Source organism: Eptatretus burgeri, chromosome 16 (genome assembly GCF_056783735.1).
Source record: "Eptatretus burgeri isolate ZD-2024b chromosome 16, Ebu_testis_v1, whole genome shotgun sequence".
Classification (NCBI taxonomy): domain Eukaryota; kingdom Metazoa; phylum Chordata; class Myxini; order Myxiniformes; family Myxinidae; genus Eptatretus; species Eptatretus burgeri.
The window spans coordinates 25,204,206-25,226,445 of record NC_140976.1 but is presented as its reverse complement, the minus strand read 5'-3'; the positions used below and the strand labels follow the sequence as shown (position 1 = coordinate 25,226,445).

Sequence of the window (22,240 nt, the reverse complement as noted above, 5' to 3'; positions counted from 1 at the left end):
CTTGTTTTACTTATTTCTTCCCAAATATTGTACTTTTTACCTCCTCAATATTATCCTATTTCCCCTCCTTGCTCCAAAAAAATTAAAACAAACAAACAAAACTTCTTTTTTAAACTCCCCACCGATCTCTTTCAGCTTTACTTCCCTTCTACTGGTACATCATGCACTCCATTCGATTTTTTTCTCAATGTCTCAAAACTGAAACTTAATTGACTATAAACACTTCTTTGTTCTTCTTCTTTTCTCTTTGATGTACCATATTCTTCACAGAGCATTGGTGCCACCAAAACATCTTCCTGAGCAAGGGTTATACTGGGTTGTTTGCCATTGCCTACCCAGCAGTAGTTAGGGTCAGAATTTGAAATTTGTTCAGGATGCCAGCGATAGCTCGCCTACTCTTCGCAAAGGACTCCATGGGATCTCTAACGTGCACCAACTAATGATGGCAGATGGATGCCCAGTTTACATCCATCCGAGGAACGGCACACACATTGATTAATCACCCTGCTTGTGAAACACCGGATGACAGTTTATAGCCGTATCGGGATTCGAACCCAGCCTAGACAGCTTGAGGCGAGTGTGTATACCTTTATGCCATCCTGCCAGCACCCTTTTTCTTTAAGAAGCATTTTAATACCTGCCTATGGCATCCAAGGCTAACTCTACACATGGCTCACTGACTTCCTCTACTCTCGTAGCCAACGTGTGGAATCCTTTAATCTCCTCTCCCTGTTAAGGCTGGAGTCCCCCAAGGCAGTGTTCTGGGCCCAGTCCTATTCCTAATCTTCATCAACGATCTCTCTAACTCTCTGGAACATCCCCTTTATCTCTTTGCTGACAACTCCACCCTATGCCCTGAAATCCTTCATCCTTCAGTTAGGCAGGCAGCAATCCCTTCCCTCTCTTCAGACTTTATCAAAATCACAAGCTGGTCAAACACGTGGAATACGTCTTTCAATCCAGACAAATCTTACACTCTCACTCCGAAAGGACAGTATGGCAAAACCTCCCATCTACCTGCTTAGTAATCCCCTTGTGGATATTCAGTCACTGAAACTCCTGGGTCTCACTCTCAGCTGTGATCTTTCTTGGGCAAACCACATTTCAGTTTTTGGGATAGTTTTTCTTACTTTTATCACTTCTACAATTGCAGTAAAAAGGGGATTCGAAGCCTTAAAATGTTGATAGAAAAATATTGCTTCTTATTTTTCATTTCGTAACCAAAGTGTCATCGAAAAGCTATGCAAGATCACAATGAAAAGTATGTATCTCCCGCCCATTTAAAGTTGAGTTAGCACTATCATCTGGCATGTGACAACATCACACCACACTTTCAAATTGGCTGCCCCACTAGATGTGCGTACAAAGCAGAGAACAGTGATTGAATTTCTTACTGTGGAAGACGTCTCTCCAGTGGATATTCATAGGCATTTTAAAGGATGTGAACGTTGACTACCATTGACGTAAGCACTGTTAGATGCTTGGCAAAGGTTTCAAGAATGGGGAAACTGACATTCAGATTGATTACAATCTTCTAAGTGGTCGGTTTGCAACCGCAGTGATACGGGAGAACAAGTCTGATTTATGTGCTCATTTTTTGTGCATTGCATTTTATGGAGACCATGTGGAAAACTAACTTCACATTTGTCTCATACGCATGCATAGTCCCTGTAATTATGCCACGTGCGAAGCGAAAATGCTGGATTAAGCAATTGGTTCACTTTGTCTGTCTGTCTACAAAGGTCAGTTTATGATCGAGGAACAACTCAATTTTAATTGAAAGTTGTATTTAGAACGTGAATCGGAACATGAATTGGAAAACAAACGTGCCATTTTACCGTACTGTGGCTCTGAATTAGTCCCGATCACACGTGTGCAGAGGAGTGGAGATAATTTTTTACTTTGTCTGCCTGCCTGGCAGTCAAACAAAATTGAAAATCGTTCCAAACAGTACCGTTGCTGTTTTTGGCGATGTCAAAAAGGACACAAGCAACAAGGAAGAAAAACTAGTGTCATGTGTTAAATATAAGGTGGTGGAAAAGACATGACATCAACGACGGGTAAACCTCCAATTATTTGGTTTTTTTAACCTTTAAAGTCTTTATTTCATTTGACTTGAATATTGTAGAACACAAATTGACTTTTTGGCACTTTCAAAAACATTCCGTTTAGCAGTACCTGGAAAAAAAATATGTGCTTACCCTGAGGGCAGAGTGAGAAAAGCTATGAGAATGAGCATTCTCACCGTCTCATGCCCTGAGGGCAGCATAACTGTTTGAGATTTTGCATTTTGACAAATTTGGCGGCACCTTGCACTGTTTGTTTGGTGCATATTTTTCTCAGACTGTTCCAAAATCGTCATTTTCTCCGAGAGGAGTCGGCAGAAGGTTTATAATTACACAAATGCATGGATAAACATTGATGGTGATGAAAAACTCTTCTGCGGAGCATCATCATGTCTGGACTGTTCTGTTTGACCCATCGGCTTTGTATGGTTACCATCATGCCTGTTATGCAAGGTTCATGAACAAAACAAATGTAGATCGTGCTTGGAAATGCAAAGCAAGAGGTTAAAAGACTCTTCGTATGCCCTTTTTCTCAAGACTGTGTCTGGTAAGGTGTTCTATGTACTCTCTAGTTTTCATTGTACTCCAATTGGAATTATCGTGAGAAATAAAATTCGAGGCTCGTATGAGAGCTAACACACAACGCACAGCAAGGGGGGCATGAGACAAGAGAGGCGGGAGAGGGAAGGACAGAACAGTGGGGAACAGAGATATTAGGAGATCTGTGGAAGGGATAAGTTATTGTGGATAAGAGTCTGGCTTTTGAAAATGGTTAATTATTGGGAGAATAATGAATCTTGTGTGTAAAAAAAATAGTTTTTGTTTTTGAGTGTGCTTCCATTTCAAGAAGATTCTGCAAACATTGTCATTTTATGGTGGTGGTAGGGGGTGGGGGGGAGGGGTGGTGGGGGGAGATCTCAGGCTCTTGGATGATTATGTATGGAACTCACAATTAGAATTTAACTTGGGATCCCATCATTGTGGACCGAGTGCTCAAATTGTAGCACCATGTCGGCCATTCCATCAGTAATGAGTAGCAGAAAGTTTTTACAGACTTATGCTTTTATTGATGAAGGGAATGACCAGATTTTTGTATTTGCAGGGACGAGTGCCTGATGAGTTGAAGAAGGGGTGGGAAGATAATTGGTTGCAAGTCACCAAGCAAGCTGAGAAGCGGAAGCGAGAGAATAAAGAGGAGGAGGAAATGGCCATGCTTACATACAGTCGGGAGGACGCAATCGACACGGTTGGCTGAGCCAAATTAGTACTTTGTATATGGCCATTTATTAATTACAAATGTAGACATGGATTGTGATTTTGAAGACCACCCACCACTCACTTTCTTCCCACTTACTCTTCCTGCACTTTTTCATTTGTAGATAATCATCATACTCATGATGTCACTTGGTAACAAAAAGTATTGGCATCCCATTTATATTTTAGGGTTTTTGTGAATAGGCAACCTTTTGGGATGGGAGGGGGGGCGGGGGGAGCTGAAACCGCACAACTACAGGCACATATGACCCATGTGGGTCTGGATTAGATTCTTCAGAAAATTGATATTGTGAATATTACTGTTTCTGCATTCTAATAGAAAGTAAAACCTCATCAATTGTTATTTTTGTTGTTTTTTTTAACAGGAATACATTTACGAAAGTCCCACTGGACACATTGAAATCATGCCGGTACGTTATGACAGGCAGTGTGCATGGTGCAGAAAATTTGCTTCCTCTTTGTTTTGGGGAATAATGAAGGACTTCCTTGGAGTCAGTGTGAGCATGTAGTTTAGGGTGGTCTCTTCTTGATGGCAGATCTGGGCCCCACCAACTCCACCTCACGATGAAGGCGATCCCTATCTGGACCCTGTGTTGGGTCTTCTTTACGAGAGCACCCCAATGCCTGAGGCTCGCCTGCCCCCTGTGTTTGTTCGTAAGGTCCATAAGAAGGCTCACAGGCTGGAAGGAGGGGGTAAGAATACCAAAACTCTCCACCTTCTTTAATTCTTTGTTGAGCGGTAGTAATATGGTGAATGTTGTATGTATACTTTCATTTTGTTTCTTCTGTTTTATTTTATTTATTTTAAAAAATATTTTATGTCATGCTCGGCAGTCTGAATATTGGATCAATGGAGGGGAGAAAAGTTGAGGTGGTTGAGATAATGCAGATAATGAGGTTGGAGATATTGTATGATCAGGAAACCAAATGAAAAGGGGACAAATTGAGGAGGTTGGTCGGAGGATGGTATACACAGGAGGAAATGGAAGAAGTCATGGAGTTGGAATCCTACTTTTGGAAGAGGTCAATAAGGAGTTGGTGATGAGGGTGGAGAAATGGGAAAATATTATAGTTGTTGGTATGGTTTGTGTAATGTCGGTGTATGGGCCACAGACAGAAAGGACTGAGGCGGAGAAGCATGAGTTCAGGGATACACTCGAGAGGATGTTGGGAATTTTCGAACTGGAGGTGATGCTGTGCGCTGCAGGAGACTTCAACGCAGATGCTGAGCTCTGAGGAGTAGAAGAAGTACAGAGGGATATTTAGGGGATTTGCAGAAAATCTCTGGAAGAACATCAGGAAGGGGTACAATGTCGAGTAATATTAATCAGGTGTGGTTGGTGGAGGATGTCGCGAAGGCAAGAAGAAGAAAGAGGTTTGGAAGAGGATAGAGAAGATCAAGGATAGAGGAGATACAAGGTTTCTGCACTTGACCAGTCAGCAGGAGAAAGCAGCAAAGAGAGCTGTGAACATTATCAAGGGATGATATTTGAATGGTGTGTAGTGCAAATTCGACAAGAATGGTGGGAAGTAAATTATCAATAAACAGGACTGAGATGGGGATGAGGATGGAAAAGATGTGAAGAGGGAGACTGTGATCATGGATGGAGACAGGAAGTTGGTTACAAAAAGGGAGGCGTTAATGAAGGTATGGGAAGGCTACTTAAAGAGGATGTTTAACCAGGGAGGAAGCAACAGCGAGCTGGAGCCACCGAGCTATGTAGAGGGGAATGTGGAAGTCATGGAGATTACAGAGTAGTTGCAGACAGTGTTAAAGAAGGGGAGGGTTACAGGCATTGATGGAATCTGTGTGGAGATGCTAATTGCGGTCGAATGAATTGAAGTCAGTTGGACGAAGTGGCTGTTGAATGCATGTTTGAGAGAGGGTAAGATTCCAGAGTGGTGGACCAGCCTTTAAGTCATGCCATGAAGTTACAAGAGAGTAATCTGGATTGAAGCATAAGGAAATGGGTGGAGCAGGAGATAAGCGACGAACAAGGATTTAGAAAGGTTTGGAGGATGACGAATGGGATGTTGATGCTGAAACAGTTGGTGGAGAAGAGATTGGCGAAGCAAGGTGAAATGGTATTTTTCTTTTTTTGTATTCAATGTTTCCAAGCAGATGGAGGATGACCTCAGGTAAATGACAGGATGAAAAGAGCATAGAGCGTGTGCAAGAGCAGCAGAGCAGGTTTTTAGGACACGTGAGCTGATGCCATCCGACCCAGTTGCAGAATCAGTTGAGGGTTGAAAGACCCTTCTCCACCTTCTCAGGTGAAAAAGACAGAGTCCAAGAGCAGTTGGGTACGACAGGGAAGGGTGGGTACCGAGAGTAAGGGGTTGGGGACACCAGATTTGGAAGCAAATGCAATTGAGGTGTTCTGCCTTCTCACGAGCGGAGTGAGCTGTGGTGCCATTTGAAGAGGGGGAAGGGATGGTGACAGAGCATACACCAGAGACATATTTAACAAGGTGCCACCAGGTTGATGTTTTTTAGGATGGAGAAAAGTTTTAAGGTTCAATCTTGAGATTGGACAGATGTTGTTTTCTGGCTCTGCTGAGAGTGGACACATACTTGTTGCAGGCTTTGTAGAATGACCTGAGGTTGCCTTCAGTCAGATTTACTTTCCAGAAAGGGAAGGCAAATTGTTTCAGAGCAACTGCCTCACCACAGGATTCAGTGTACCATGGGCAGGAGAAAGGATATGATAACTGAAGACGAGATGGGATGGATCTGTGCAAGAGAGAGCAGGTTTTTGTGGAAGAATTCCTCGGCTGAGTTAATATCAGAGGTGGCAGATGTTGGAGTCCAGTCCTGACGTGAGATAGCGGCTTTCAGTTTCTGCCAGTTTGCTTGAGTAAACTGCTGGGCTCATCAGTGCTGACGTGGCTCTCTGAGAATAACCAAGAAATGTTGACTTTCCCAACCACATGATCAGATGAACCATTTAAAGAACATCTTGAAGAGAATCGGGGGGGGGTGTGGTCCTTGCGAAGGCTTATGACACTGACCTGAGAGAGGTGGTGATGGCAATGCTGAGATGGATGGTAGTGCCGGAAACAGAAGTTAGGTTAGTGGTAGATATGTTTTGGGGAATGAAGAGAAGAATTTTGGTTGAAGAATTCCTCGAAGAGTTCAGCGTTAACATCGGATTGAGGCAAGCAAGTGCACCCAGTCCACTACTGTTTACTATGAGGGTGGAGCTGGTGAGCAGGAGGGTCAGCACGGGAGGCATGCTGAGAAAGATATGTGCAGACTATCGAATTATTGTGGTGGAGTGTGGCCAGGAAATGCAGAAGGCTTTGGAGGAGTGGAAGGATGTCCTCGAAAGACATGGATTGAGGATGAACCAGGAGAAGACTGGGGTAATATGGGTCGGATAGCAGAGAAAGAAACTGAACATTAGTTTGGAGGGGAAGAAGATCTGGCATGGAAGTGGATTTGAGTATCTTGGTGGAATGGTGACTGAGGATGATAGTTCAGAGGCAGAGGTGGAGGAGGATACAGGTGGGACAAGAAAATAAAAGGGAGAGTGCTGGGGTGTTGTCATGTCAACCGACCTTTATAGTTTTGAGATGGTGGCTCTGACATCGAAGCAACAACATTTGCTGCAGTTCTCCGAAAATTTGGTCAGGAGGATAGCGAGAGTGAAGAGGGTGCATTGAAGAAGGATAGACCACCTGAAGGAGGAGATCGTTGTGAGGGTGAGCTTGACAGAGAAATTGGTAAAGAACTGGCTGAAGTGGATTGGGCACCTGATGTGGATGGAGGAAGAAAGAATGAAAAAGAAAAAAATAGGATGAGTTTCGGGAACAAGGCAGGAGGGAAAGAGGTAGACCTTGGCAAAGATAGAAAGATTGTTTGAGGAGGGATGCAAGTAAGATGGCGATGGTGGGGAGAGTGGAGAGAGTTGGCTGGCGATAAAGGGTAATATTGTACCAAATGTGGGGCAGCGGCAGCTTGGTACCATTTCGCCTTGCTCCATATCAAGGGAATTTTAATGAAGAAGAAGATTATTAAATATATTTTTACTTTATTCACCCTCAGTAACTGTAATATGACTATTTGTGCTGATTTAAGGAGGATTACCATGGAGCATTGCTTCCTTGTACATTTGCAGTAACCAAGAAGTTCAAGAAGTCACATTCTGGAGATGCCATTCCTCCACGCTCGCTCTTTGACCGTCCCACGCCAGCTTTGATGCGGGTCCGACGTGAAGCCAAGCAACAGAAAAAGGCTGCCTTTCTCAAGCCACAGGTCTTGGTTATAGTTGGATCCATAACTTAATCAGCGCTCTTGCGCCTCTTTAAAAAGGGGCTGGTGTTGGTTTAGCATGTCTACTTCATCTTCATTCATTGCTTCCTCTTCCAGGTCTTAGGAACTCGGACAGTAAGCATTTGTTACAAAAACAACACCAGCAAAGAACGAAGTTGTTCTCCATAGTCTGATCTGCAGCAGAGTGGAAAATCTCCATTTTTGAGCTGACAAGATTCCAATTGTCATTTTAATCGATCATAAGTAACTGATGACGAATTTAAATTTTGATGTGGGTGGCAGTTTAGGGAAAAAGGGGTGGAGGGTGGAGTTGGATGATGACGGCGACGACCACACTGCAGACTTTGTAGTCCATCTAATTATTCTTTGAATGGAGATGAAATCGCTTCATTTATTTTTCTGACTCTGCCAAGAATGCTGGTGGTGCATTGTTCAGTTGGAGTACATAAACGACCAACTGGTTAGTTTTACTATAAGCATCCGCTCCCTACAGGAGCCGTCAAGGGGGTCATGTTGATGCTTATTTTACTCCAAGGGGTCCCAGCATTACATACCCGAAAAATGGTTGTGATCGGTTCAGCCGTGTTTGTGGTACCCGGGAACATACAGAAGGACAGACGGTGAATTATAGTAAGATGTAGAGAGACTGCAACGGTGGCCATGCTGTTACCTTCGCTGTGATTCTGTGCATAAACAACCTTTATCTGGAAGTGTTTTGTTTATTTTGCAACCTTTGTATTTTTGGTGCAGGGTTTCGTGCACATCTCTTGAAGTTCATGTGCTTTTAAAGCAGCGATGTGCTTTGGTGAAATATTGTGCGGATAACCGAGTGCAAGATGAACATAAACGACCCTCTTTTGCAGTTGAGTAATATGTCCTCTTCTTCAGGTGGCCTTCTCCAAACCCCTGCAGCCACTGATGAAGCCACCAGCAGAGGCTGGACCAGATAGCACAGAGTGGCTCATTTATGAAGACTGGGCACTTCTGCAGGTACTTATTCATCAGTTAGAGTTCTATCATCCTCTGGAAAGGGAAGGGTGATCGCCAAGACTGCAACAACTTCCGAGGGGTGACGTTGCTCTCTGTGCAGGGCAAGGTCTTTGCTCGGATAATTCTTGATAGGGTTCGCCACCATCTGCCAGAGCAGTCAGGCTTTACACCAAAGAGGTCAACGATTGGCCATATCCTTGCACTTCGGGTCCTCCCCGAATGCAGACGAGAGTTTCGGCAGGGGCTGCTTGCAGCTTATGTTGATCTCTGTAAAGCCTTCGATTCAGTGAATCGGGATGTCCTCTGGAGGATTCTAGGTCTTCGTGGGGTGCCACCAAAACTTGTCGATCTGATGTCTGAACTCTACTCTGGTACTGAGAGTGCTGTGATGTGTGGTGCTACCATCTCCGACTTATTTCCAGTTGTTACTGGAGTTCGTCAGGGGTGTGTACTTGCCCCCACACTTTTCAGCACTTGTATGGACTGGATTCGAGGGAGGATGTCCGAGAGATCAAGCTGCGGTGCATCGTTTGGGAATGTCAAGATTTCTGACCTTGATTTCGCAGATGATGCAGTCATCTTTGCGGAGACTTTAGATATCCTTTTGGGGGCCCTCGGGGTGCTGAATGAGGAGTCGGAGCTGCTGGGATTATGGGTTTCCTGGGTCAAAACTAAGATCCAGGCTTTCAATGACATCTTGGATGCTACTGTCCTGTCTGTGCCTGTTTGTGGTGAGGATGTTGAGGTCGTGGAGAGATTCACTTCCCTTGGCAGTGATATTCATGTCTCTGCTGGCTGTGAGTCAGAGATCAATAGACGTCTGGGTCAGGCCTGGGGAGTCATGGATTCAATGGATAATGGGGTGTGGTGCTGCCGGTACCTGTGCGGGAGGACGAAAGTCCGAGTCTTCAGGTCCTTGGTGCTTCCATTCTTGCTCTATGGATGCGGGACTTGGACTCTGACCAAGGATCTAAGACGGAGACTTGATTCCTTTGGGACCAGATCTCTTCGGAGAATCCTTGGCTATTGCTGGTCGGACTTTGTGTCCAACGAGCGGTTGCTGAGAGAGACTCAAATGAGATTTGTTACCTGCATAGTCCATGAGCGTCAGCTGCAGCTGTATGGACATGTGGCTCATTTTCCTGACGCTGATCCTGCTCACCAGATTCTCTCAGCGAGGGAGTCTCCTGAGTGGAGGAGGCCAATGGGCCAACCACATGCCTCAATACAGCAGGTTGATTAGCATCTCAAGGAGATGGGGATGGGCCAGGCATCTGCCTGGGGGATGGCCAAACGGAGGCCCCTGGATTACCGGCAGAAAGTGGACGCAGCGACGTGCTGCTCTGGCGCATGCTCCCATACCTGACCTGACCTGATCTTCCTTGGAAATGTGCTTGTTTTTTGTGGAAAAGTATTCCAAGGGAAAGTAAAGCAGAATGAGAATGTAGACAGGAAACTTCCAGAATATGGTTGCATGTCTTAAAGGAGAATCCTCTTCACCAAGAGCAAGGGTATCTTGTGAAGCTCAATGTGGAAGTGTAAATGAGGAAATAAATGTATCCACAACTAATTCTTGAATCCCCTCCCTGTACATGTTGCACTGCATTACAGGTGATCCAAAAACTCCTTGAACTGCCACTCAACCTTGCAGTAGTATCTCCAGCCCACACACCCAACTGGGACCTTGTTAGTGACATTGTGAAATCAGTTAGCCGGACATACCGCTCACCCAAGAGCTGCCGCCAGCGCTATGAGTCGGTCATCATGCTGCGGGAGGAGGGAAAGGTGACATCTGTGTGTTTATAAAGTTGGATTGTGAGATTGTGGTCAACTTTTTTTCTTTTTTTTGTGTTTACTTGGCAAGGCTCGTATGAGAGCTAACACACAACATACAGCAAGGGGGGCATGAGACAAGAGGGGCGTGGGAAGGACACAACAGTGGGGAACAGAGACATTAGATCTGCAGAAGGGAGAGGGATGGGGCAGGGAACATGGGGTAAACAAGATGGACACTTCAGGGACTTTCAGGAAGGAAAGCAGGGAATTTAAAAGAGGTGGGTTTTTGGTGGATTAACGGGGGTAGAAAAGATTGAGGATTTGGATGGGGGACGATAAGAGGTGGTGGTGAACAGCTGTTTTGAAGGCCTGGGGGGAAGAATGGGATTGAACAGAGTGAGGGAGTTTATTCCAAAGGCGGGAAAAAAGAGGAATGAAAGCGTGAAGGTGAGCAGTGATTCGTGATTTTGGTAGTTTTACCAGAAGGGGGTTGTTGGTGGACCTTGAGCGCCCTGTGGAAATATGGTGAGGACAAATCGCAGACAGAGCAGTGGGGGCGAGACCGGAGAGGAGACTGTCGAAGACAGAAAGACCACCGACCTTCCTGCGGTGAGAGAGTGAGAGGCCCAAAGTCAGCCTCATCATGGGAGATACCAATGATCCGAAATGCCTTGTTTTCCACAGTGTGAAGCCGAGAAAGGTTGGAGGCAGGAGCACCAGCCCAGAGGGGAGAGCAGTACCCCCATCAGGCTGCGGACGAAAGCTTTGTATGTGGTCAGGAGCTCAGGTGGGCCGAGGAAGGACTTTGCACGACGGACGATTCCCAGTTAGCGACTGGCTTTGGAGGCCAGGTTGGAAACGTTGCTTTCCCAGGAAAGATCATGGTAGATGTTGAGACCCAGAAGCTTGAAAGTAAGGACTTCTACCAGAGAATTGTTGAGAAATTAGATGGGGGGGGGGGGTCCAAACGGTCCTTTCCGAAAGACATCGTGAGTGTGTGAGATTTGTCAGGATTGAAAGACATGTTCCACGTGTTGTTGAAAGACATGTTCCACGTGTTGGACCAGTTTGTGATTTTTTTCCCCAGATCTGCAGAGAGCGAAGAAGCTGTTGCATGCCGGTCTGAGGTGTGACAGATGGTATGGCAGAGGGTGGAGACATCAGCAAAGAGATAAAGAGGATTTTCCAGAGAGTCGGAGAGATCATTGATGAACTTTGAGGTGTATTGGTGACCTAGTTGTTGAGGACACTGGATTGATTGTTATCTCTGGGGTTGGAACTTCAAATCAGGTGAAAGGCAGCAGCATTTGAGTATTTTCATTCGAAGCAACTGGAAACTTTGCCTGATGTTGGCTTAATGGTTAGGGTGGTGGACTTGGGATCCGAGTATCCTGAGTTCAAATTCCACTCAGATGTCGAATTAATACCAGGTGGGGTTGACTCTGCCTGACATCCTTCTGAGGTTGGCAAAATGAGTGTCAGCTTGCTGGTGACCTGTCCAGGATTGTGTCCAATAGCTAAGGAGAAAAAAAATGCTTCGGCAGCACCAACGCTCTGCACAGAGTATGGTCACAATGGATGGATGGATGGATGGAACTGGAAACTGCAAATCTCAGGAAAATTTCTATGTCACAATTGTATTGTTGATAAAAAAAAATCAATTTTGCTCATGAATGAACTTGAGGGATGAGGTAATTTGACTGCCTAGCCTTGTCGAAACAAAAAGTAGCACACTGTTGTCAACTCTTCATGCCCTCAGGGCAACTTTGGATGGGTACTAAAATTTACTATTACCACTACTTAATAGAGGGAGAGTGAGGGAGATGGATGGTTCTGGCTGAAGTCTTTCATGAACCGCCTGGCTGAGCCTGACGTTTTATTGAAGGTGGTAGGAATCAGACTCTGTTCAGGGTGCTGTCATAACTGACTTCTGATTTACTCTTTGCAAAATACAGTATGTACACCATGCTATCTTTAATGTTCACCTACGATGGCAGATGGGTCCTCTGGCAAAACATCCTTTCAGTGGACATTGCACATGTTTATGTATCCTGGATACGAAACGCCAGGGGACAATTTATAGCTGAGTCAAAATCCAAACCCAGCCAGAGACAGGTTTACAAGTAAGTGTGCATACCTCCAAAACTATGCTGCCAACCTTGAATGGGCACCGATACACTGGACAAGAAAGATTTTGCGACTGGGGTGGAGACATGTCCTCGACTAAATCAAGTATGCTGATTCTGAATCTGAAGTCAGAATTTTCTCAGCAAGTCAGGATTTTGAGTTATATGTTTGGTCCAATTACAGTAGCTTTCCATGGTGGGTGATTTTGAGTGATCATAAATTATTATTTTTTGTATTTTTGGTTTCAATTATAGCAATACAATTGTTGTGGAATATTATTTCTCATAAAAGGAGCTTTAGAATGCACTTTATATAATTAAAAATGGATGAAAACCGACCAAGCTATGAATTTTTAAGTAAAATTTTCCACGTGACATTCCAATTTTAAACTAACCCTAACCCTCATGAAAAACTTTGTAAAGACATTGCATCACGACGGTAATGGCTTCCAATATCTCAGAGAGAAGTTTGGCGCAGGGAAAACTGATGCTAAACTCAAAGCACGCATTTTCTTGAGTCCCACATCCGAGAACTGATGTGTGGTCCCGAATTCAAAAATAAACCGAACCCACTTGAGTTTGCAGCATGGGAAGCATTTGTGTTGGTTGTGCAGAACTTTCTTGGGAACCATAGAGCTGAACAGGATGCGGAATTAGGCCTATCATGCTAATTGCGATGCGGAACATGCTAAAGGCCTATCAGCGAATGGGCTGTAGCATGTCTCTTAAAATGCACTTCTTGCATTCTCATCTTGATTTCTTCCCACCTAATCTGGGTGAGGTAAGCGATGAGCATGGTGAAAGGTTCCACCAAGACACCAAAGGTTCGGTCATGGAAACTAGGTATCAAGGCCGGTTCAACCCAAACATGGATGGGTGATTACTGCTGGTTCCTACAATGGGAGACCAATTCCACACACAGGCACAAGAGCAAGTGTCTCTCTCACTTCTGAACACGTCTGAACAGTGCCTACGCTGACCATATTGAAAGGAAGAGTGTAAACTTGAAGTGTTGTTTCTGAATCACTCATAATGGGGCAGATTTCCTGATCAAGATTACACCCTTCCTCAGATTACCATGTTCTCATGTTTTATAACTTATTTTTCTGCAACTTATGTTCTTGGTTTGTATACTACACATTATACACGGAGATCAATCATTGTTATCTAAATATGACGTGAAAATAATTACTAAGCACTGATATTAGATGTACAATGTGGCAATCTACAATAATCAAGTATCTAATATAAATATAGCTTGTTGGGTATCATTAATACATTTACATATTTTGAACACCTGACGTGCTGGCTAAATTCTGACTGCAGATTTGAAACCAAGGACAGCTGCATTTCCCGTCGTAGCAGACGAAAAGTTTTTTTTTTTTGTTTTGTTTTGGGGTTTTTTGCCCAGTGTATGTTGCCTCTTTATAAAAGGCAGTGCCACCTATATCTCCCAACTGAACCAAATGAAATGCTGGTATACAAGATGTCACAAATGTATTTTGTGAATTGCTGTTGCTCCTCTAAGAAACAAGACATACTGTGCATTTTAATTTAGTGCATTAAAGCTGAGATAAATAATTGTCTTGTAATGTCGATTAATTTTTTTTCCTTGTCTGTTCATATATTAATGTCATCGTTCTCACTTTATTCTGCTGATATCATTTGATTACCAAGCCTGGTGTTGGCTTTACAGTTAAATTGGCTGTCTTAAAATCTTGGGGTGTAGAGCGTGAGCCTGTCGTGCTGTTAAATAACACCAGGTGGGTTGACTCAGCCTGTCATCCTAACGAGGTCAACAAAATGAGTACTGTACGAGCTTACTGGAAAACCGGCACTGCATCGGTGGCACAGCCACGCACCAAGCATGAATGATGCAATCAGCAGCCACAGGCTGCACACGAAATAATAATAATAATAATAATCTAATTACCCCAAATGAAAGGCAAGCCCACTTCGATTAAACAAAATAATGACGTCCTGTGCTTTTTTGTCTGCAGCTCATGTATGACCTTAATCCCAAGAAGAAACAGAAGTGCAAGAGTGGATTGTACAAGGTGAAACATGCAACAAACATACACGTACAAACACACACACGCTCTTTGTAAGAATGGATGGTGCTGTAGCAAAACTTCCCCATGTGATGCACACTCTCTGAGCTGGATGGTCCGGATACCTTTCAGACGAAGAATAGCCAGCCCCTGCGCACAGGGCAGATTTACACCCAAGATGACAACTCGACAGCCACAGATCTCTACAGCACTCGCTTTGACCTTGGACGCCTCATTGCTGCGAAGCGCAGCCCACCGTTGAAGCCGATGTAAGCAATGCATTGCAAGAACCTCTCTACTCTATCGTATCAAAATATTTTGCCTCCAGTTTTATGGGAAGTGGAATACGTAGGATTACTTTAGCTTTGGACATGCAGATGTGTTGTCAACCATGTGGGTTAAGAACCATCATTCTTCCAAAATTGAACTGAGATTTACTCTAGGATGTCTGAGATATTTGTTGTTTTAATTGTAGAGTTTTGACTCGCGATTGTGCTCTGCAGCCTTGGGACGAATCCATTCCAGAAGAACCCAAAGCATGCGTCAGTGTTGCAAGAAAGGTAATAATAATTACAATAATCTACTGTGTATATATAATGGAGAGAAAGTATGTATGTTTTATGTTTCATTAACTCCTCAGAGAGGATTTGACCAAAGAAGCTGAAACTTTCAGGGATTGCTCAGGACACTGAAGGTGTGTTTCCCAAAGTGTTGTTTGATTGGGTCAAGCTTTGAAAAAATACTACATCTTCCCCGTCTTGGCAATTTCACTTTTTGGGGCGGTAAGGGTTGCAATCTGAATTATCCAAGCTATATAACCACGATTAAATATGCACAAAAGCATTGCTTATGGATAGCCACGACCGGCACCCACACACACCCAGACAGCAGAAGCAGCTGCACAGCCGAAAGTACTGCCCGTACACACTGGTGGTAGGACCCGACGCCATGCCGGCAGACCGGGAGCTCCGCACTCATGCGGACCCTTGAAATGGAGGCTCGCCTGACCGCGAGCGTGTTCCCATACACCGCTTCGCGTCCCAGCTCGACCAATCCAACCCTCAGAGCTAATCCGTCCCGAAGTTACGGATCGGATTTGAGCTGTTCACCTTGGAGATCTGCTACGGATATGCGTACGGCCCAGAGCGAGATTCAGTCATTGCACCTGGATTTTCAAGGGGTGGCGAGAGCCCACCAGACGCTGCAGGAGCCCCGATTGCTCTGCAGGGCACGGGCCCCTATCTCGGGTAAAACCCAGTCCAGGGCGCTCAGCCCTTCGCAAAGAAAGCAAAACTCTTCCTGGCACCCCCACCACTGTCTCCAGGCACACTTTGTGTTATCGCAACGTTGGGCGGCCACGACAAGCACAAAGTGAAACTGCGCGAACCTTTCGACTTTTCTTCACACTCTGAGTTCGGGGATCTGAGCCCGATTCCCTTTCGCTCGCACCGGGGCAGATGGGAGCCCATCGTCTGCAAGGCTTTCGCCCTTCACTTTGTACTGACCCACCTATGTCCAAGCGCTGTTCACATGGAACCCTTCACCTGGGCCTTCAAAGTCTCTCGTTTGAATATTTGCTACTACCACCAACATCTGCACCCACAGCGGCTCCACCCGGGCCTGTGCCCAAGGCTTTAGCGCCACCGCGGTGACCCTCATACTCGTCGCAGCATAGCACAGAGTACGCAGTGCATGGATCCCGCACCGGGAGCCCTTTGGCATGTCCAACAGTTGACGTGTGCTTCGCGAAGGTGACATCGCCTGCGATGGTTGAGTATAGGCCCGACGCTTGAGCACCGTCCATTTTCAGGGACAGTTGATTTGGCAGGTGAGTCATTACATACTCCTTTGTGGATTCCAACTTCCATGGCAACTGCCCTGCAGTCTCGACCAACCAACACCTTTTGCCAGAGCTCCAATGAGCATTCGCGTTCGCCACTGAAACCAGTCGTTCGGTTCATCCTGCAGCACTAGTTCTGCTTTCCAAAAGTGGCCCACTGGGCAGCTCACATTCTTCGCTCACGTACCGTGCAAGTTTTTGCTTCATATACGTAACCCAGGTTTTCATTTTATTATTGGGAGCGATTGAGGCAGCGGTCTGTTGCCAACACTGCCCAAATAAAGGGACACGTCAGAAGAACATGTTGCATGCTTGGAACAAGATTGCCCATATGGTGGGTACTCTGCTATGCTGTTCATAATCAAAAATATAACTCACTCTGAGGAAAACTGCGAGCAGTAATAACTGCTTCCAAGTCTGACATTGTCAGAACATCAAACTTTGTCTGTAGTATATCTGAAGTAAACTCACTTGCTTCATATGTATGTAAGGACTCCAGGAAGCGTCCTGGTTTCAGACAAGTGATTTTTTTAAAAGGTTTTCCTTCTGTCCAATATGACTGCCTGACCACGTGCCTGATGACATCATAGTTTGCAAACATTTTTCCCCCATCCATCCATACATCCATTGGGACCATACACTGTGCAGAGCATTGGTGCTGCCTCAGCAGTGTCCTTGGCTATTGGGCACAATCCTGGACGGGTCGCCACTCCAACACAGGATACCAGCATTTGAACTCAGGATCCTGGGATCCCAAGCCCACCACCCTAACCATTTAGCCAACACCAGGCATATTTTTTCCCCCATGAGTAGTCTATCTTGTATATCAATTGTCAGTTAAGTGGTTTCGGGATCCCAAGCCCACCACCCTAACCATTTAGCCAACACCAGGCATATTTTTTCCCCCATGAGTAGTCTATCTTGTATATCAATTGTCAGTTAACTGGTTTCGGAGAAGCGGATATTTTAATTTTTTTTCCCCCTTCAATCCAATATGGCTGCCAAATCACGTGACTGATAACATTGCTGTCAGCAAACTTTCCACTCGGGTAGTCGATCATACTTTGAAGTTTTGTATCGATCAGTCAAATGGTTTCGGAAAAGCGTATTTTCAAAGTTTTTTTTTTTTCAATCCAATATGGCTGCCAAACCACGTGACTGATTACATCATCATCATCATCATCATCATCATCATCACTTTCCACATGGGCATGCGATCATATATTTCAAGTTTGGTATCGATCAGATAAGCGCTTCCGGAAAAGCAGATTTTCAAAAACATTCCCTTAAATTCAAGATGACCGCTATACCACATGACTGATGAAGATGTCATAGTTCAGAGAAGAAAAAAATCCTCATGGGGAGTTCATCATGTATATGAAGTTTTCCATTGATCTGTTCTGTTCTGTTGAAAATTTTGCAGTTTTGCAGTTCTGTTGAAAGAGATGTTTAATGGTTTTCCTTAAATCCAAGATGGCCACCATACCATGTGACTGATGACATCACAGTTTGCAAACTTTTATCCACATGGGTATATCATATAAATTAAGCTTCACATTGATCAGTTGAGCGGTTTCAGAGATGGTTTTTTTCAATGTTTTTCCTTTAATCCAACATGGTGGCCAAACCATGTGACTGATGACATCATCATACATTTTTTTGCACCATAGGTAGTCTATCATAACCAGACAAGTATTGAATCGATAGTATTTGTGGTTTTGGAGAAGAGGATTTTTTAAAGTTTTTGCTTAAATCTAAGCCGGTTGCCATAGTGATTGCAAAATCAAAAATCGGGGGAAAAAATAATGGCATTGATTCCCGTTTGCCCCAATGTTTCTGGGAAGGTTCAACTTAATCGGAGCAACGGTGCCGACGTTAGTTTCCACAAAATTTGGCGGAAAGAATGATTAGTCTTTGGCGGAAAATTAACTTTTCAGAATTATTATTAGGGGACCAAGCATAGAAATGCTTAGTCTCTGATTGTTACCCTCGCCAGAGGAGAGGGTATTGCATTTTGGTCTGTCTCTGTCTGTCTGTGTCTTTATTATGACGAAAATTGAGAATTTTGAGATGTTCACCTTGGAAACCTGCTGCAGATACAAAAATGTTGTACAAACGAGATACAATGGTTCAAGTCATGCCAACAGACAAAAGTCTATTTGTCTCGTTCGTTTGTTTGTCCAAGAGTGCGATAACTCGTGAACGCTTTCAGCTATCTTCGTCAAACTTTACCAGAGGATTCCACAGGACAAAAGTGAGACTGTAAATGTTTTTTTATTATATATATATATATATATATATATATATATATATATATATATATATATATATATATATATTGTTGCGGTCTTCGCGCCCGCCGGCGTGCGGACGGCCACGTAACTCGAATCGCGGCACGTCGCCCACCGGACGGACAATCCAGTCGTGACCCTCTCGGACTAACGCCGGGAACCAGTCACGGGTGGACCTTTCGGTCTCACCGCGATCGAGCCAATCAGCCCCCGCGTGGGATAGGGTTGCTCGCCAAATTCGAACTACCTAAGTACCCACGCGGAGGGTAGACCGGGCGATCGCACCTCGCCGCAGGTCGACTTCGGACACGGGCCACTTAAGCGACCCGTTCCGTACTATCAGAATAACCGAGCGGTGTTATCGTCGACCTCGACGGTTCGATTAATTATCGGGCGTATTCAGCCCACTACCAACCCTTTACGTGAAGCAAGATGGGGATTCAATGGAGGAAAAGACGAAGCGAAGCGGGAGAACAGTTCAACAATAAAGCACATTTATTCGCGGCACACGGGAAGCACACAAATACAATTCCACCAAATGCACACAAAAAAAAGAAAACACACTTCCATTTACACAAAAAGCAAACATAAAAGTGAAAACACAGTGCAGAGCTAATACCGACTACCGAGCACACGGCAACACTTATACAATTCTACTTCACAGACGGCGCCGACAACACATACCCAAAACCAAGGAAAAGAAATCCCCCAAGAATGAGGTAGGCCTGGGGCCGAGACCGGGTCGGGCCTACCCGTCTGGTGATGAGACGCGGAGCGGCGATGGCCCCGCAACCCGCGGGCCTCGTGGACAGTGCCTGGCAGGGGGTGGGAACGGGGCCCCCTTGGTCGCACTATCTCAGCGCGGGGGGAAACAGGAGGGGGTTGCTGATGCTCGGGGTATAGAGGATCTTTATTATGTGCGACGAGCGTCTCCACCTCGGCCAGGTCGCGCTGTCGGCCTCCCTCGGGTGCAGCTTCCTGCACGACGCGAGCACCCCCTCGTCTGGTGTCGCCGCCTTTCCACAGCTCGTCCCCTCCGTTCCGACTCCAACGCACACGACGAGCAGCTCCACCGCCCGCGAAGTCTTGACCCTCTGCTTCCGACTCTCCTCTTCTTGACTCTCCCACCTCGTTCTGCTGACTCTTCTTTTTGGACTCCCCCTCTCGTTCTGCTGACCCTCTTTTGCGACTCTCTTCTCGTTCCGACTCCTTCTCGTTCCGACTCCTTCCCGTTCTCGTTCTCCTTCTTCTGACTGACGAACACCGTCCTTTTATCCCCCCCGTAACTTCGCCTTTGACCCCCTCCCTTTGACCTTTCACCTCGCTCCCCATTGGCCCGAGAAAAAGTGGGCGTGAAGGCTTTTTGATCCACAAATTTGCATATATCGATCGTTCTGGAGGCGGGGCCAAATCGCCCCTCGCTCACCGATTGGACGGCAAAAAGTGGGCGTGTGTCGTTTTTGATCCGTTTTTGAAGCAGAAAATCCGTGATTTTGTACACGCTGTTCAACGTGCGCCCTACACGAGTCCAGCATCGGTGCCCATGAGTGGCGCGAGATGACGGTGATGCGATGGTGGCGAGTTGTGACGGTAAAGGTCGTGGCGGTTGTGGTGAAGCGGTGGTTGTGGTTGTGATGGTGGCGATTGGTCCAAAATAAAGATAGTAAAAGAAAAACGGCTATCCTGAATAGTCGCAGCACGTATAAATGACATGTATTCCCACTAGACAACGGGTTTGGGCCTAACTACACATGCACTTACCGAGATACCTCACCTAAGGGACCTGAATGGTGGTTTGCGAATCTGGTAACCACAACAATATATATATATATATCTTCTCTCCTTCTTCTTCTTTCGGCTGCTCCCGTTAGGGGTTGCCACAGCGGATCATCCGTATGATCCGCATAGTGATTTGGCACATGTTTTACGCCGGATGCCCTTCCTGACGCAACCCTGGTCGCCTCTTACGACACACAGGGATATGGTACACCTATTTTAACCGGGGTATACACCGGCCCAGTATACTGGTACTCGTGTATATATATATATATATATATATATATATATATATATATATATATATATATATATATATATATATATATATATATATATATATATATATATATATATATATATATATATATATATGTCATATATATATATATATGTCATATATATATATATATGTCATATATATATATATGTCATATATATATATATATATATATGTATATGTCATATATATATATATATATATATATGTCATATATATATATATATATATGTATATGTCATATATATATATATATATATATGTATATGTCATATATATATATATATATATATATATATATATATATATGTCATATATATATATATATATATATATATATATATATATATATACGTCATATATATATATATATATATATATATATATATATATATATATATGTCATATATATATATATATATATATATATATATATATATATATATATGTCATATATATATATATATATATATATATATATATATATATATATATATATATATATATATATATATATATATATACGTCATATATATATATATATATATATATATATACGTCATATATATATATATATATATATATATATACGTCATATATATATATATATATATATATATATATACGTCATATATATATATATATATATATATATATACGTCATATATATATATATATATATATATATATATGTCATATATATATATATATATATATATGTCATATATATATATATATATATATATGTCAAAGGTCAAAGTGACAGTGACGTCATTTGCATAAAATGGATACAACCAAAAGTGTTTGTGCTCTTTGACGTCAAACTTGACACGAATGAGATGGAAAACATCACTTACAAATTCCGATCAGATTTTATTTGTCCGATTGTTATTAAAACGCAAGATTTCTGTGGGGGCTGTGGGACAGATGCCGCATTTCCAAAAAAGGCGGCAATCCGTTGGTGTATCAACCACCTCTTAATTTTCAGGTAAACTTCGGCCAAAAGATCAAAATAGGCCAATTTTGGCCAAATTATCTAAAATCCTCAATTTTCATCCGATTGACTTGAAATTTTAAGAGGATTTGCATATCAACTCACTGAATTCAAGCGCCAATTATTTTTGAGGTCAGCACATGCCAAAAGGTCAACATAGGCCAAAGGTCAACAACTTAGGATCACTTTCTAAAATCCTCAATTTGCATACGATTGACTTGATTTGAACAGGATTCTCATGTCAGGTCAATGAATTCAACAACCAATTAATTTTGATGTCAAAAGGTAAAGATAGGCCTGATTTCTAAATTGTGGACGAGTTATGACAAACCAAGGTGAATGAGTTGGTTCGGTGACGAGAACAAGCGGATTAGATTTTGGTTTGAATCCAGCCCCTCAATGGAATTCAAAATGTGAACTCTTCCACCTGGCAGAGGTCTGTGCTCTACCGAGTGCCGTTCTACTTTGTGCTGTTTTGCCAAGTGTCGCTCTATGAGTG

The 22,240-nt window shown here is 43.8% G+C and overlaps 1 protein-coding gene across 8 annotated transcripts in view; it reads left to right on the top strand.

Moving 5' to 3' along the window:
- EP400 (E1A binding protein p400) overlaps positions 1-22,240 on the top strand; it is a 144,870-nt gene that overhangs the window by 100,685 nt on the left and 21,945 nt on the right. For 7 of the 8 annotated variants that reach the window (XM_085859265.1, XM_085859266.1, XM_085859264.1 and 4 more), the window contains 9 exons: positions 3,169-3,312; positions 3,707-3,751; positions 3,878-4,034; positions 7,463-7,599; positions 8,506-8,607; positions 10,219-10,392; positions 14,510-14,566; positions 14,693-14,829; positions 15,064-15,120. In XM_085859265.1, coding sequence (XP_085715391.1) covers positions 3,169-3,312; positions 3,707-3,751; positions 3,878-4,034; positions 7,463-7,599; positions 8,506-8,607; positions 10,219-10,392; positions 14,510-14,566; positions 14,693-14,829; positions 15,064-15,120 — 1,010 coding nt within the window. The remainder of the gene's footprint in view (positions 1-3,168; positions 3,313-3,706; positions 3,752-3,877; positions 4,035-7,462; positions 7,600-8,505; positions 8,608-10,218; positions 10,393-14,509; positions 14,567-14,692; positions 14,830-15,063; positions 15,121-22,240) is intronic. The other variant, XM_085859268.1, reaches the window with a different exon arrangement.